The sequence below is a fragment of the Medicago truncatula genome, chromosome 3 (assembly GCF_003473485.1).
Source record: "Medicago truncatula cultivar Jemalong A17 chromosome 3, MtrunA17r5.0-ANR, whole genome shotgun sequence".
Taxonomy (NCBI): Eukaryota; Viridiplantae; Streptophyta; class Magnoliopsida; order Fabales; family Fabaceae; genus Medicago; species Medicago truncatula.
In genome coordinates, this window is record NC_053044.1 from 22,443,959 (window position 1) to 22,459,868 (window position 15,910).

The 15,910-nt window shown below is 32.4% G+C and overlaps 1 protein-coding gene across 1 annotated transcript; it reads right to left on the bottom strand.

Moving 5' to 3' along the window:
• Positions 1-987: 987 nt before the first annotated feature.
• Positions 988-9,681, bottom strand: LOC11440476 (glutamyl-tRNA(Gln) amidotransferase subunit A, chloroplastic/mitochondrial). Its single transcript, XM_003599871.4, has 10 exons — positions 9,081-9,681; positions 6,327-6,638; positions 5,920-6,099; positions 5,701-5,795; positions 5,485-5,560; positions 5,260-5,337; positions 4,877-4,970; positions 4,743-4,792; positions 3,881-3,994; positions 988-1,569 (listed from the first exon to the last, which is right to left on the bottom strand). The coding sequence occupies exons 1-10, from the start codon at positions 9,603-9,605 to the stop codon at positions 1,480-1,482; spliced, it is 1,614 nt and encodes a 537-aa protein (XP_003599919.1). The 5' UTR covers positions 9,606-9,681; the 3' UTR covers positions 988-1,479.
• Between the last annotated feature and the right edge of the window lie 6,229 nt (positions 9,682-15,910).

A 15,910-nucleotide genomic window follows, 5' to 3' on the forward strand; every position in this document is an offset into this window, starting at 1 on the left:
ACAACCACTTTACGATAACTTTTAGATAACTTTTTATCTGATACTTACATTATATTCTTACTCTCTCTTCCTTTTTCTCTCTCTATTGGTTTAGACCAATGAAAAGAGAGAAAAGAAAGGTTGTCAAATATCATTGCTCAAAAAAAAATTGAAGGAAGGGTACCAATAAATAAATAAACTGTTAAATAAAACCGGATCTACTTGCTAACCAAATTAAAAAGTTAGAAATTTATGTTTCTCTTAAAAATTAAAAATATTTATCTTTCAACATAAAAAAAAATTATAAAAAAATAAGTTAGCGACGTTTCTTTTTATTGTGAATTAAACACTTTGATTTTAATGATATGTATGACACCCTTAGGTGCTTTATTATAATTTATTGAATTTCTGTTGTAAAATAATTTGTGGGATTTATATTTTATGTTTATAACAAACTTTGAAAAGATTATGAGTTAAAGAAATCGTTAGTAGTTATAAGTATTTCATGTGAAGAACTACACGAAAATATCTAAGAAAATCTATTCAAGTTTTGTTATTTTTATACATAGTAATATTTATCATTATCATGTTTGTCAAAAAAAAATCTATCATTATCATTATAACAAACTTAAGTTCAGGGTGCTTGTAAAAAGGAAAAAATATCATTATAACAAACTTAAGGTGTTTGTGGTGTCATTAGGATCGATTTTGAGACAAAAAAATCACCGGATATAAAAAAAAAAAAAAAAAAAAAAAAAAATCAAATGCGATTCAATCTGATTTGGATGACTATTCTTAAAAATCCGATCTAACAAATCGGAAAGATTAATCGGCTTGATGCTAGTATTGTTAAAGAAGATAAAATAAACGTATGCTGTATACATTGTTCTCATCACATTCTAACATATCATACAATTTTATTTTATTTTTGAAGGGACATACCTTACAAAATAACATAACCTTGCTGCTTATTGTAACCATAGTATTCAATGTAAACTAAACAAGCCATTAAAATATAACCGGTAGAATTTCATATATTTTTTTCTTCAATGTTAACCATAAGTTTTTTACTTAAGAAAAACATCCTCAACAGTAAATTACGAGGCCAACTATTTGTTAATTCTGATGAGCAGTTGCTCCTTTACACTTGATCAATCTATAGCTGGTTTTACACTGAATAAAACAAATTAACTATTCGCAAATGATAAGCCAATAAACAAATAACATTCTCAATTTCAAAAAAGGAAAAAACAAAAAGCAACTAGAAAATGCTGCTGACTTACTGTGATCATTCTCAATTTCAAAGAGTGGAAAACTCAAGCTTGCTCAATCCAGATTCAATCATGTGTGACCAAAATATTTGCCTGTAATGTCAACCAAATTTTCCTTCTATTTGGTAACACTGAACACCCTAAACATACCTGCTTCGGCCACCGCATTTTCATGAAACTGATAAATTATTTATGGATCACCAAGATGTAGAATGATCCCTTACCCTCGTTATTCAACGCTATCAGCTACGATTGGTGGAACAAATCTGCAATTCTCAAGCGTTTGCTCAAAGATATGTCCCACTCTCAGCAGTTCTCCCTGCAAATAAATTCCAAGCCAAAAAGGATGATTCTATTTTTACTTTATTTTTTGAAGGAAAAAAAGGATGATTCTATTGTTCAATGTCAAAAACATACTCATGCACGTTATCTCTTCTAGAACTCTGGCATATATACATGCCCACATTATTTTAGGTTAAAATACATAACACCAAAATTTTACCCAAGTATATGAGATACCAAAAAAAAGTAGTAAGACCACGGTAGTTAACTTTAACCATTTGATAACTTTCAATGTTGGAAGTAAAGAAAATCCTACCGACAGTGCAATAGTGTGTAAGCTCAAGAACATCTGTAGTTTTTCTATAAACATGGAAGTTTAACAAATAGGACAAAAAAGTACACTTGGTCCACATGTAGTTCAGTATGTTCTGAACTTCCAAAATGCAGTCAACCTAGAGTTTTCTTTTTCACTTTCAATATTCTTTCCTTTAAGAACTTAAGAGGGTACCGGGGGGACAACAATAAAAAATCATAAACCTCTCTTTTAGCACAAAAATAAACTGAGCTATAGTTTATAAGCAAAAATCATATATTGACGTTACTTTTTGAAGAAAACTTGAATTTCATTAGTGCAGTTTCCTCTCTTTACTATCTTCCTTTTGAATGTGTCTAATCTTTCAGTTCAATATCTGTCATTATGCAGCAGCAGTTTTATGTGTGAGTTGTACCACAAAGAGAAGGAATTTCAATCAAAATGTTAGGTGTCTGTTAGTAAGTGCCAGTAAGAGTGAGAGTTAGTTGGATTGAGATAATTGGAAGAAATATGGCATTTTTGCTTAAAAATAAGAGGAATTAAGAGGGAGAAGTATCTAGTCCTTTGGTTAGGAGGAACAGACCATCGAAGTTCTGCAACATCTTTTTGTAACTGAGGAAGATTGTAACTCTTTCTTATAATACGATATCAGGTGGTTATCGACTGGTATTGGAGCTCCGATCTTGGACCAGTGACTCGATCACACACAAGGGTTCATAACAGGAACATCAGACAGTGGAATCCTGATGGGACTGAGGACAAGGAGAATAATTGTGAGGGGTATCATGTGAGGTGCCTATTAGTAACTGTTAGTACGAGAGCAGGTTAGTTCAGCTGGGAATAGAAGAAATAAGGCATGCTTCTCATGTATAGGGGCCTTTCCCGGGCTAGGAAGGAGTAGACACTTTAAATTCTGCAACTCCTGTAATTTTGGGGAGGGGGGATTTTCACTGTTTCTTACAATAAGCCATAGAAAGATTCTATTACCCAAAAGTTGGAGAATAACAACATACATGCTCAATGAAATGTAGAATTTAGGAACAAAAACCTTTGAACCATTCCCCAAGAAAGAAAGGAGATAGAAACTAACATCAGAGCATAAGACCACCAAAATTTGTACTTCATTCCTCTCATATTGTTTGTTGTTTAATGTAATGCATGTGTCTCAAGGAAATCATTAATTACACTAATTTTCAAGGTAAAATCATCTTTTTTGACTAAAACATTTTTATTGAAGTAAGAGTTATGTCGAATGACTAATGATTATGGCGTAGTTGATATACAATAAATAAGGGTATTATTTAAAAGTTGTAAATAATATTTTCTCGATATTCTAAAGTGACAAATATTCCAAACAAGATGGTTAATAGGAGACAAAGGGGGTACCTTTTATACAACTATCTCATTTGATGGAGGAAGAAAAGGATTAAATTCTTTAGAACGTAACATTGCATTATTTTTCTTAATGTGGCCGTATTTAATCATCTTCAAATTAAAGAGCAAATAATCTTTCGGAGGTGTTTGCTTCACTGCTACAAATTAAGTTCCTGGGAATTATTTATTTCCATCTTTGGTAGACAAACACACCAATACATTCTAGGGAATAAATTATTTCCGGTAACTTTTTTCAACTAAATTACCCCATTTGTATTCACAGCAGTTAACTTCCTTTATTTCTTAAAAGGCCATTTATACCCTCCTAAGTAACTGCAGGCACCCACGTTTATAAACCAATATGTGTACCTTGTCTAGTTTACATGATAAGGGTGTTTTGATAATCATATCATTTCTTTAAGTGTTCTCAGGAAAACTAATCATCAACCAAACACAATTTTTAAACTCATTTTGGAATAAAATTCATGTGTGATATTCCAGGGAATCAATTCCAGGAATAATTTTAATAACCATCAAACAAATGCTCCCTTAGGTTTTAACCATCTCCCTCTTTAATGCTCTTTAAAAAGGTAGACTAGAGGATGCATAGAGAAGCCCCATCAACACGAAGTTCAGTGTAGTTGATAAGAAAACTCAATACCTCATTAAATGCTGCACCAATCATTTGCAGGCCAACAGGAAGGCCAGTCGGTCCATTCTCAATAAATCCACATGGTAAAACCAAGGCAGGTAGTCCAGCTAGGTTGACATTTACCTATAAAAAGAAAAACCACCAATAAACAAAGGCAAACATTATGCTCGGCATTTCATGTAAACTGAGTAGCTAGAAATGAAATTACAGATAACGCATAAAGATCAAACTCTCTAAACCACTGGGTGCATAACTAGTTATGCAACTTGTTGAAAAATTATCCACATCTCTATATTTATTGTATAGGATTATTGTTTAGGCATATTGTATCATAGCACATAAAGTAAATACGAAAAATATCTCCAATATTTATGTTGTATTTATTGTCTTTAGCCTATATAAAATTGACTCTGCTGTGTAGTTGAGACGCGGTTTCAAAATCATGCCTCTATTTTCTCTAATTCAACACAGCTTATGCTAACTGATGACTTCATTCGCTGGGATACTCTTTTATGGAGTAACTAGAACTCACAATAATATATACTTGACACATGTTAAGGTACTAATACAATGCAACGACCCAGCAGTTATTGATTAATTAAGATATTTATTGGATTGTTTAGATTGAATATATATCATCTAAGGCATAAACCAGCAATTCTGTGGCCTGCTCAATAGCTCAGAGCTCTATAAACTTTAGTAACTCGTACTCGTTATGAATCAAGTTTAATTTCAATGGAGTTGAAGTTCAATAGTACAACTCCAAACCTCAAACTAACACTATTTGTCTAGTTAACATTAACATATAATGAGATCAGAATTCAGAAGTATGAGACAGAAATCTAGCCAATAAGAAGAATGAAATACTTACAGTCATGATGTCACCAGCATACATAGCCAAAGGATCATTTTTCTTTTCACCTGCAAATGTCAAAGAAAGAGAACGATTACTATTGCAGGCACTAACATGCAATAATGCAAAAGGAAAGCTACACAGATGCTAACCAATTTTATAAGCAGCTGAAGGAGCTGCAGGGGAAATCAAGATATCATATTGGTCCAGCGCCTCCTTGAAGCTATTCCTTATAATGGTTCTCACCTGTTACATAGAACACAAGTGAAAGGCCTTGCAGATCCCAAACAACTAAAATAAATGAAATTCAGAACGTCGATAAGACAACCTAGGAAATGAAGCAAGATTTTAATTTAACTACCAGAGCAATATATATGTTGACTAACATCATATTCTAAAAGACACATAAAGAACAGGAGTAAATGTATATCGTTATGGATGTAATTTTGAAACATTATAAATTTCTTTAAGCAACATATATTAATCTGAGTCCTGTGACTGAATTAATTATAACATAAAATAAAGTTAGTTGTACCTGCTGCGCTCGTTTGTAATATGCATCATAGTAACCAGCTGAAAGGGCATATGTCCCCATCAAAATTCTCATTTTCACCTGAAATGTATTAAAAAAAGAAAGCCAGCTCAAAATACCAATGCATATAAAATTGGATCATTTCTTTTATACAGGTATATTTACATATAATGCTGCCAAAAATCTTGCAGCCGAATTTGAAATTAAGAAGGATTGAAAGGTGTGTACCTCAGAACCTAACCCTTTGGCTCGGGATTCACCATATAGAGAGTTTAGCTCTTCAGCATAAACTTGGTTTCCATATCTAGATATAGAGAAGGTGGACCCAAGCCAAACAAAATGAATTATCAATGAAAATAAACAACACAAAATAAAACATTGTGTTCAGTTGTGTGTGTTTGGACGAAGAGAGCGAGAGGGGTACATGGGGAGTCAGCCACTGACCTAATACCATCATAGCGAGACAAGTTGGAAGATGATTCAGACAAAGCAAGGACATAGTATGCCGGCAACCCAAGCGAAAAGGATGGCAGTGACACCTGTAAGTTAATGGACGGATGAAAAGGGTTAACTAACAAATGAATTCTAATAACATAAGCTTGTAAAGCAACTTAAAAAATTATCATTCAGATCAGAGATATAGAGAAAAATGAAGTGGAGGACCTCGCTCACAGAGCATCCTAATGCCTCAAAATGTGAAGCAGCGTCACGAATTGCAGAAACTACTCCAGCATCAACACCATCTTCAATAGTTTCACGAATCAAACCAATTCTCAGTCCTTTCAAGGGCTTACTTTCCAAAGAACTTGCAGAGTCAAAATGAGATAGAAAGTTGGGCACCTCCTGATAAATTACACTGTTAGTTATTCATTGTTAAAAAGTAATTAATTGGCTTAATAACAAGGTAACAAAACAAATGAACACAAGAACAACTTAGGCAATTACCCTTCATATTTAACAAAGAGCCCGAGACTATACCAAACATTGTCGTCAATGACCATTGCTAATAAAGTAATAATGAAAAAATTAAAAAGCTAACATTTTTACCAAACATGGTGAAAAACTCGTACCTGCTTACTTGATGTGGCATCAAATCTATCATGACCAGCAATTGCATGGAGGAGAATCCCAGCATCAGCGACCGATGAACCAAAGCAGCCAATGGCATCAAGCGATGACGCATACGCCATGAGTCCAAATCTTGAGACGCGCCCATATGTTGGCTTCAAACCTACGACACCGCAAAATGATGCCGGCTGCCTCACACTTCCACCAGTATCACTTCCCAACGATACAACACACTGCCTGGCAGAAACTGCAGCTGCCGATCCTCCGGATGATCCTCCTGGCACCCTAGAAACATCCCACGGGTTGGCAGTCACCTATTGAATGAACATATGCATCACCTGAGTAAACATATCTCAGTTATAAATAGGCGTACAAGTAATAAAGCTACAAACAGAACTCTATCAAAGCTTAGCCAACCCACCCACAGACGGAGAAAAAACAACACAGCCCCACTATTTGTATGTTTTGTAATGACAAAAATACAAATTTAGCAATGCATCACATTATGGGTCCATCAGGTCATTCATCAACAATTTCACCTGACTCAGATCCTCTGCAATCTCTCTAAATCTAAATAAAATGGTCTCTATAGCTGCTGCCCCATAAAGCAACTGTAGGACATCCGATTTTCAATTTTCATTCTTCTCATTTTCTCTCCAAACAAATGCTGGAACCCATGCTCACAAACTTAATTCAATTGTTAAACACAAGATAACTGAATCAAGTAACCACATAATGTCACCACTCAAACCATCTCACATTTACTTCTAATATTACAAACTGGGCATTTGAAATTTGAGAGGGGACGTTCTTAGATGCACCTAGCATACGACACTATTCTTTTATCACACCGCTCAACATGACTGACATCAGCCAAGTGGATCATCAAACATCATGATTCCTCACCAACACTAACCCCACACTAATGTATCTAAAAATCTCTCATATTAAAATCATCAACAATTATAAAATATATATCTAAAAGTTCAAAAAACAAGGGTAGCATACAAACTAAATTGTAATTCAGCTTAAATGCCCACCCAAACTGGAAAACAAAAACATGTTGATCTTCAAAATCAACAGAACAAACAAACAACTACCGAATAAAAAAAAAACAAACACAAATGCACTACAACACAAAGCAACAAAAAAAAATGAAATGGATTTAATAAGCCACCAAACTAGTCTCAGACTTTGTATGGCGCTCTCAAATAGGTCCCTGACATTATATATATTTGAAAAAATCATTGACTCTATTAAACTTTCAAATTGAGCCCTTTATCTGACCACTTAATATCAATTAGGTCCCTATATTTTAACAACTTACAGGAGTAAGTACGTTATATGTGCTTAAGCTTCTGTTAGTTCAAATCTAGTTATTGCCCTAAATGTATCTAACAATATGTATTGTTTTAGGTTAAATGTAAGGTAATGTTGACTGTAGGGTGACATTCTCAATATGTATTGTTTTAGGTTAGTACATGGCACATGAATGGAAGTTGTGAAATATAGAAACACTGGTTTATACCAAAAAATCTTAAAACCAAACTTTCAACCCATATTCGAAATACATTATTTCAAAATTGGCTTTAAAATCTATACAAGTTTTTGGCTGCATGAGTTTCATTCATGAACTTAGCATCAAATTTCCATGGATAAAACAATTCACATTGCAGTTGTTCCAGGTGTTGGGTATGGACACTTAGTCCCTATTCTTCAATTCTCAAAGTTACTTATCCATCTTCATCCAGACATTCATGCCACATGTATCATTCGCACACTTGGTTCTCCCCCAAGTTCCTCAGAACCCATCCTTCAAACTCTTCCATCAAATATCAACCACATGTTTCTTCCACCGGTTCAACCTGATGACCTACCTCAAGGACTGCCTTGGAAATCCAAATTCAGCTCACAGTTACTAATTCTCTCCCATATTTACATGAGGCATTGAAGACTCTTGCTTTATGGACTCCCCTTGTGGCCTTGGTGGTTCATGCTTTTGCTGTCGAAGCACTAAACTATGCTAAAGAATTCAACATGTTATCCTATATATACTTCTGTGCAGCAGCTAGTACACTGGCTTGGAGCTTCTATTTGCCTAAGTTGGATGAGGAAACAACATGTGAGTACAGAAATCTACCAGAGCCTAAGTTGGATGAGGAAACACCACTTACTATCAATTTGTTCCCTACATTTAACAACTCACTATCAATTTAGTCCCTAACTAACATACTCAGAAGATATAATATGAGTAAAATTTAACAGAGTCACGAACCTTTTTTCAAACACTCATAATTTGACACTATAGTCCCTAAAGTTATTGAAATTGCAAACACATCCCTAGCACCTAATTTAACAGTAATTTTAAGGACAAAATTAACCAAGGAAAAACACATTCAAAGATTAAATTGACAACCTAAAAACAGATTTGAGGACTAAAATGACTAATAAAAAATGCTCTTGTGGATGTGTTTGAAATATCGATACCTTCAGAAACCAATATGACAGCAAGTTATACTTTCAAGGACCTAAATTGAGGTGTGCCAAACAAAACAAAAAAACTAACCTCAGATTAACATTAACACGGTCAAAGAACTTGAGAATAATATTCACTTTAAAATTTAAATTATGGTAAAAAGTTTCAAATAAGGTATATGAATAAACTTAAAAAAAAAAAAAAAAAAAAAAAAAAAAAAAAAAAACAACTTGAAATTGAACATATATATATAAAGAATATATAAAGAGAGTGTTAGAACCTGAAATGCAGAAGCTTCAGTGGTACTTCCCATACCAAACTCATCCATATTCGTCTTCCCAACAACAATCCCACCCAACTCCTTAACTCTCTTCACCGCCGTCGCATCAAACGGCGGCCGATAACCATCAAGTATCCTCGACCCACCAGTCGACGGCATGTCAGCCGTACAAATATTATCCTTAACAGCAACAAGAACACCAGCAAGAGGACCAACTTCCTCCCCCGCAGCGATTCTGCGGTCGAGGTCATGTGCCTGATCGAGGAGGGATTGGTCGGAAGGGAGGTGGAGGAAGGAACGGAGGTGGGGTTCGGTGAGACGGATGCGGGTGAGGTGGGATTGGATGAGGTCGGTGGCGGAGAGGGTGTTGGTGAGAAGGGAGTGGCGGAGGGTGAGGATTTGAGAGGGGGGTGCAGTGGTAGGTTGGGGGTGTGTGAGAATAGCTTGAGTGGTGATTGTGGATGATGGAAGGGAGAAGCGTGAGAGAGTGGAACGTGGGGTTTGGAGTGTGGATAGCATTTTCATTTTCACTTTAGAGTGAGTGTGAATGAATGTGAGAGAAAAGAAGATATAACGATCCTAGCTCAACTTTCTCTCCAAACAAGTATGAAGTTATCGTACTGTAGAAAAATCCTAGTTTAAGTGGTGTGCGTTAAAACCGGTTCACATGAACCATACCCACAACACTGGTTTTTTTTTTTAAGAGAACCACAACCCTGGTTACCTTTTATGAAAACCGGTTTTCGTCCAAATTCAATTTACTCAAAACAGTTGGTTATGAATTGTTATGTTAATCCTTTTGTGCTTCCTATGGAAAGTTTTTCTTTTAGAGTAACTCTCAGTTTCTTCCAGAGAAAGTCAATGCAGAGAAATGGAGTGGGACGAGAGAGGAAATTGAAAATGTTGAATAGAGGGTTAGGGAGATTTAGAGTGTTTGATTCTTATTTTGTTGAATTTTGATTGAATTGGAGAAGAGAATTGTATTGATGTTTATAATCCATTGAAGAATTGAAATGGTGATGGAAGAAATTAGGATTAAAACCAGTTTTCTTACAAATCAGGTCTAAATCGGTTCTGACCAAAATCGAAACTTATTTTTGCTAAAAAAACAGTTTTCATGAAATGGGTTTACTAACTGAACCGAACCATATATTTCATGAAACTCCAATATTTTTTGAGAAATGCTAAGGACACACTCTTTTAACACCCTCCAATGACATGAGGCCACATCACCTCCATTTTTTATTCTTTTACTTGTTAATCTGTTCTACAGGTTGAGAAATAACAACGCTTTTTATTTTATTTTTTCTTTAACTTAAACTCTGACTTCATCTTCTCCGAGACTCCCTTGCTCTCTACAGAGGAAAATTCTACAATTCTTATAAAGGTGGATCTGCCATGGGTATTCTGTTCATGATTTTTATAAGCATCGGATTCATACAAACAATTTTTTTACTTTGGATCGATAACCTGATACGAGGGAGAGAGATTGTGGTTTGTATTGAACCTATAAACAAAGATACCCAAATCTGGCCTGTTTAATGGGAACCCTGTTATGAAGTTTAATTAGAAAGATTCGGGCTTTGATGTTTGAATTGAAGAAAGATTGTGGGGATTGAAATTTGATGAAAAAAGATTGTGGAAATTGAAGTTCGAAACATGAATTTTATCCAAAGTGAAAAAATTGTTTGTATGGATCATGTTTTCTATGGTGATGTTTTTAGGTTCCATTGTTTAATCCTGAACTTGAAGAGTCTGTTCTGGATGGGAGGTTGAAGCGCAGGAAGATGAAAATCTTTAATTACTATTTTTTAATTAAATCCAAATAATAATAAATAATAAGTAATAAATATAATGAAGGATGGTGGAAACCGGTTGCAAGTCAAGGTGTTAAAAAACTGGATGACATGGCAAATTGTGAGTGGAGTGTGTTAGAGGAGTGTGTTAGAGGGTATGACCCTAGCATTCCTCATATTTTTTTAGGGGTTGAAACACAAATCCTTGTAGGTTGTAACATCCGCTTTCTAGTCGTCAACTAGCAACAAACCTTTGCTAAGCACGGGCCCGTGTTCCGTACAGGGCTAATAAGAAGTAGAGGGTTATGTATTAAAACACATTGTAATGTTATATAAGTTGAGAAAATAAGAAGAGAAAGAAGAAAAAAAAAACTGCTGATAAAGTCCACAGTAATAATAAAAGGGCAGATTGCATTGAATTCCTTTGGGATTATTTTTTATAACACAAGTGCCCCTTCTAATTTTTCAAACGCATCATCTCCCCTCATTTTATCCATTTCAATAACTTTGTATACATACAATTTAAGGTCGGTCATTTTGATTTTTTTGTATCTGTTTTCTCTTTTGACAATTAAGTTAAATGAGGTTTTTTTTTCACAATAAAGAAAAACAATAACAACATTTGTTTTTACCATCAAATACAACAAAACATCGGCAATTACAGAAGAGATCAAAAGAGAATATGGAAATGAGAAGAATTTTGGTGGATGGACATTGTGGTTGATCAATGAAAAGGAAATAATTTTCGATATACTCGTTTTATTACATTAGAGTTTGAAAATTAAACAACCTTGACTGAGAAACAATAATTTGGAAAAAAAATCACCTAAATGAAAAATAGAAGAAAAAAATAGTCAAAAATTAAGTTAGACCAAACTCGTATGAAGAAGTTAATTGCTAAAAAAAATGGAATTGACAATTTAAACCTTATATTATAAGGGAAGTGCTTGTCAATTTGTTAAAAAAAAAAATAAGGAAGATTAGTGTTTAGTTATAAAATAGAGCGGATATTTGTGTTATTTAAGAAGACCTTAAAGAAGGTTGGTGTAATAAGCCCTTTTTTTTAAGACTAATTTTCCCATGATAAAGTCATTGAAATTTTTGTTATTAAATATTATGAAGTGGTGTCATTATTGATAAAGAAAAAACATAATAAAAAAAACATGATAAAAATATTAAAAATAATAAAGATTTCATTATTAATAAAGATGTCGTTATGAGTCACGTGTATGAACTGTACAACTATATTATTTAAAGACTTATTTATCATTTTTTTACTGTGTTTTTTATAGTCATATTTCTGAAAGATATAATAATTAATAATCTACAACAATATAAATATTATTTATAATATGACATGGTGGTCTGACTTCTTTGATTCTCTGTTGTTTCTAAATATGTTGAAATCTGCAGGTTTCAAGGCGTCTTGTTTGCATACACTCTAGTTCTTCAAACTCGAAAGAGTTTTTATGCTTGCTAATTTGTTCAACTATCTGTTGGAACTTGGATTTTGATATCATGCTAACGGTCGATCCATTATTATTTTGTTTGAAAAAGGTCGATCTATTAATTGTTCTTCGCAGATGTTCACTTTTCATACTTTTTTTGTAAGTTCGTTTCACATCCATATACCGGTTCGCTTGGTTGAGCCCGTGATTAGTGAATTTTTTTAGGATAGATTAGGGTTGATCTACTCGGTCTGATTTATTATGTTCTATCCCTGTTTTGGGCTATATCTGAGTCAGATCTAATGCCTGTGATAAGTGAATATTTTTTTAGATTAAATATGTAAACAATTGTCATTTTTTTTCATTGGATTACCTACAAAAGAAAAACTGATACGAAGGTAGTTCTATTACATCCTAAAATAATCATATGAACATCATAAACTAAATAAGATCTAAACATGTTGAGGAGTCAAAATATTAAGATGGGGCAAAATTGAGTTTTTATTTGTCATTAACTTTCATAATTAGCGAAAGATAAAATAGATTGTAAATATCCCCGTGAGTTTAGCTCAGTTGGTAGGGATATTGCATATTATATGCAGGAGCCGGGGTTCGAACCCCGGACACTCCACTTCTCCACAATTAAATTGTGTGAGCTCTAGCCACTAGGCTACTTGACCAAAAAAAAAAAAAAATAGATTGTAAATTATTTTTAACTCTTTAGATATTTAGAAGTTGAATTATATGAAAATTTGTTTTGATTGAGATTAAGTTTGTTTGTTCTTTAAAAAAAATCTTATGTTAGTGTGTTTTATCAAGCGAGTTCGTTTTAATTTGTTTTTAAGATAGAAAAAATTGAGGGAGATTGAAGAAAAAATACAAAAGGATATACTTTTGACAACGTGTCAAAAAATTAGGGAGGGGTAGGATTGTATTTTTGGTAGACATTAAGTTTCATAATTAGATAATAGAATTAGAGAAAAATAAAATATATTTTAAATTATTTTTAACTCCTTAGATATTTAGAAGTTAAATTTTAGTAAAATTTGTTTGTTCTTTAATAAAAGATTTTAATTTGTTTTTAAGAGAGAAAAAATAGGGGGAAGTTGAAGTAAAAGACACAAAATGATATAATTTTGATGACGTGTCAAAAAATTAATAAGGAGCTAGATTGTGTTTTTGGTAGACATTAAATTTCATAATTAGATAGTAGTAATAGATAATTTAAATTGTTTAGGTACAACAATATAAAAGAAATTTTATGTTGCCAAATCACATAAATTTTTTGAAAGTTATTTTCCCTCTCATTTAAATAGGATTTTTGTTAAAAAAAAAAAACACAAAAGGGTAAATATATGTTGAGGTGTCAAAAAGATTTAGATGGGGAAAAATTGTGTTTTTGTTGGTCATTTAATTTCCGTAGTTATATTACTTCCGTAGTTTTTTTTTAAGGATTTACTTCCGTAGTTATATCTATACTATATATTTATACTATATATAAAGAAAACTAACCATTTCGGCACTTTTGGGTTTTTGCAACAAAAAGAAAAAAAAACACTTCTTGGCTGGATTTTTCTTTCCAAAAATACTCTTAATTTTTAATACAAATAACACATACAACAAATAGATAAGTTGTATGTTACTTGTCCATTAGGTTACAACAAATATATATATATATATATATATATATATATATGGGGTTGTTAACTTACACCCATCTAAAAACACTAAGCTGCAAATTAGCAAATTACACCACCTAAAATTATTAAGATGCATGTTAGCAACCTACACCCACTTAATTATTTACACTCATTTTTAAAATATTTATAAGGTGCAAGTTAGCAAACTTAACTAATTTACACCCGCCTTAAAAGCTTGTGTCTCACATGATACTATTACATGTTTTTTTTCTAATTAAAAAAAACAACAAAAATTTCATTAAATATTTGATTTCCAAATTCATACTATCATTCACACTAGAACAACAATTCAACAACATGATTTAATTCATCAGAAACACTTAAATATACTTCTGCAAGAGGAGTTTGAAGCAAGAGGTAGTGGTTATTATTTATTAAAGTCATAAACATTAAGGCAAATTGAGCACCGAAGAATATTGAAAGGAAGTGACATGGATGAGGCAAATAGACCACCGAAGAAACAAAAAACAAAATGCATATCAATTCCTTATAAAAACAGCACAAAGTTCACGGAAAAAAAAAAAACACGTAACTGTTGTTCCGAAAATTAAATTTGTATGTTTAGGAAACAAGACAAGATGTCATTTAATTAGTTGCAAAACTACCCTTCCATTTAAAATTAAGTTGATAGAGATAAAATAATGTTTTAGTAAAAGACAAGTGGATGTAGCTTGATAATTTGTATCTTAGTGTTTTCGGAACTGTTGTTCCAAATATATATATATATTACAGCTATCTAAAAATATTAAGGAGTTCTTTCAAAAAAAAAAAATGTAAATTTATATATTTAAAATATGTTTTAAGCCAAGGACAAATATGTAAATTTCCTTTATTTTTTAAATAAAATTATGAGAAACATAATTTGTATCTAAGAAGCACGTGAGACACAAACCGTTTAATCAAATGTTATAACCAATATCTAAGGTTTAGTTCACTTTTATAGTTACCGAATTCATATTTTAGTACATTCATTAGTGAAATACTCTATGTAGAATAATTTTAAACCTAATGGACAAGTAATTTGACTAAATTATTTTTTAAAAAGGAAAATGTAGGGGATGGGAGGAAAACAGAGATAAGTTTTGGTTCCCCCAAATCAATTTTTTTTTGGAGGAGAGCTCTTTAAAATATTTATTTATGTGTAACAATTATCCACGATTTATTTTAAAATTCAAATGTTATCATCTATACTATATAGAAAAGGGTAATGTTAATCGATGTCTCCGGGACACTAGTTAAGGAGACTGATATAACAATTTTGCATTGGAAATTGTTAAAAACTAGTATGTTTAACTTTTTAAAAGTCAAAATTTTGTTGTTTTCAAGTAAAAATTTCTATTTTTTACTTCCTTAACCCAAAAGAAAACTACCTCTTTCATCATTTGTGGGCTGAATTTTTCTTTTCAGTAATATCCTTAATTTTCAATACAAATAAGACATGTAACAAATATATAAGAATAAATTTAAATATTAAAACAAATGTAACAAACGTGAGCAAAAAATAATGTTAAAGATTGGACTTTAAATCCTCTAAAAAAAAAAGATTAGTAACAAACATGAGTAAAGAATAAGGTTAAAGATTGGACTTTAAATCATCTAAAAAAAAATTATGACTCAAAATATTTTAAAAAAAGATTTGTTAGCACTATATTAAATATTAGGCTTATTTGATCCAAATGTCCCTCAAATAATTTCAAATTTTCATTTTGGTCCCACAATTAATAAAACGTACCTTTTGGTCCCTCATTTTTTCCTCCGTTTGCCAAATAAATCCAGACCGTTAACTTTAACTCCAAAACATCTATGGTGAACCAACCTTTCCATCATAGACCTTATTAATTTTGTTAATTTTAACCGCTTCATCTTTTGTTTTAAAAGATGACCAT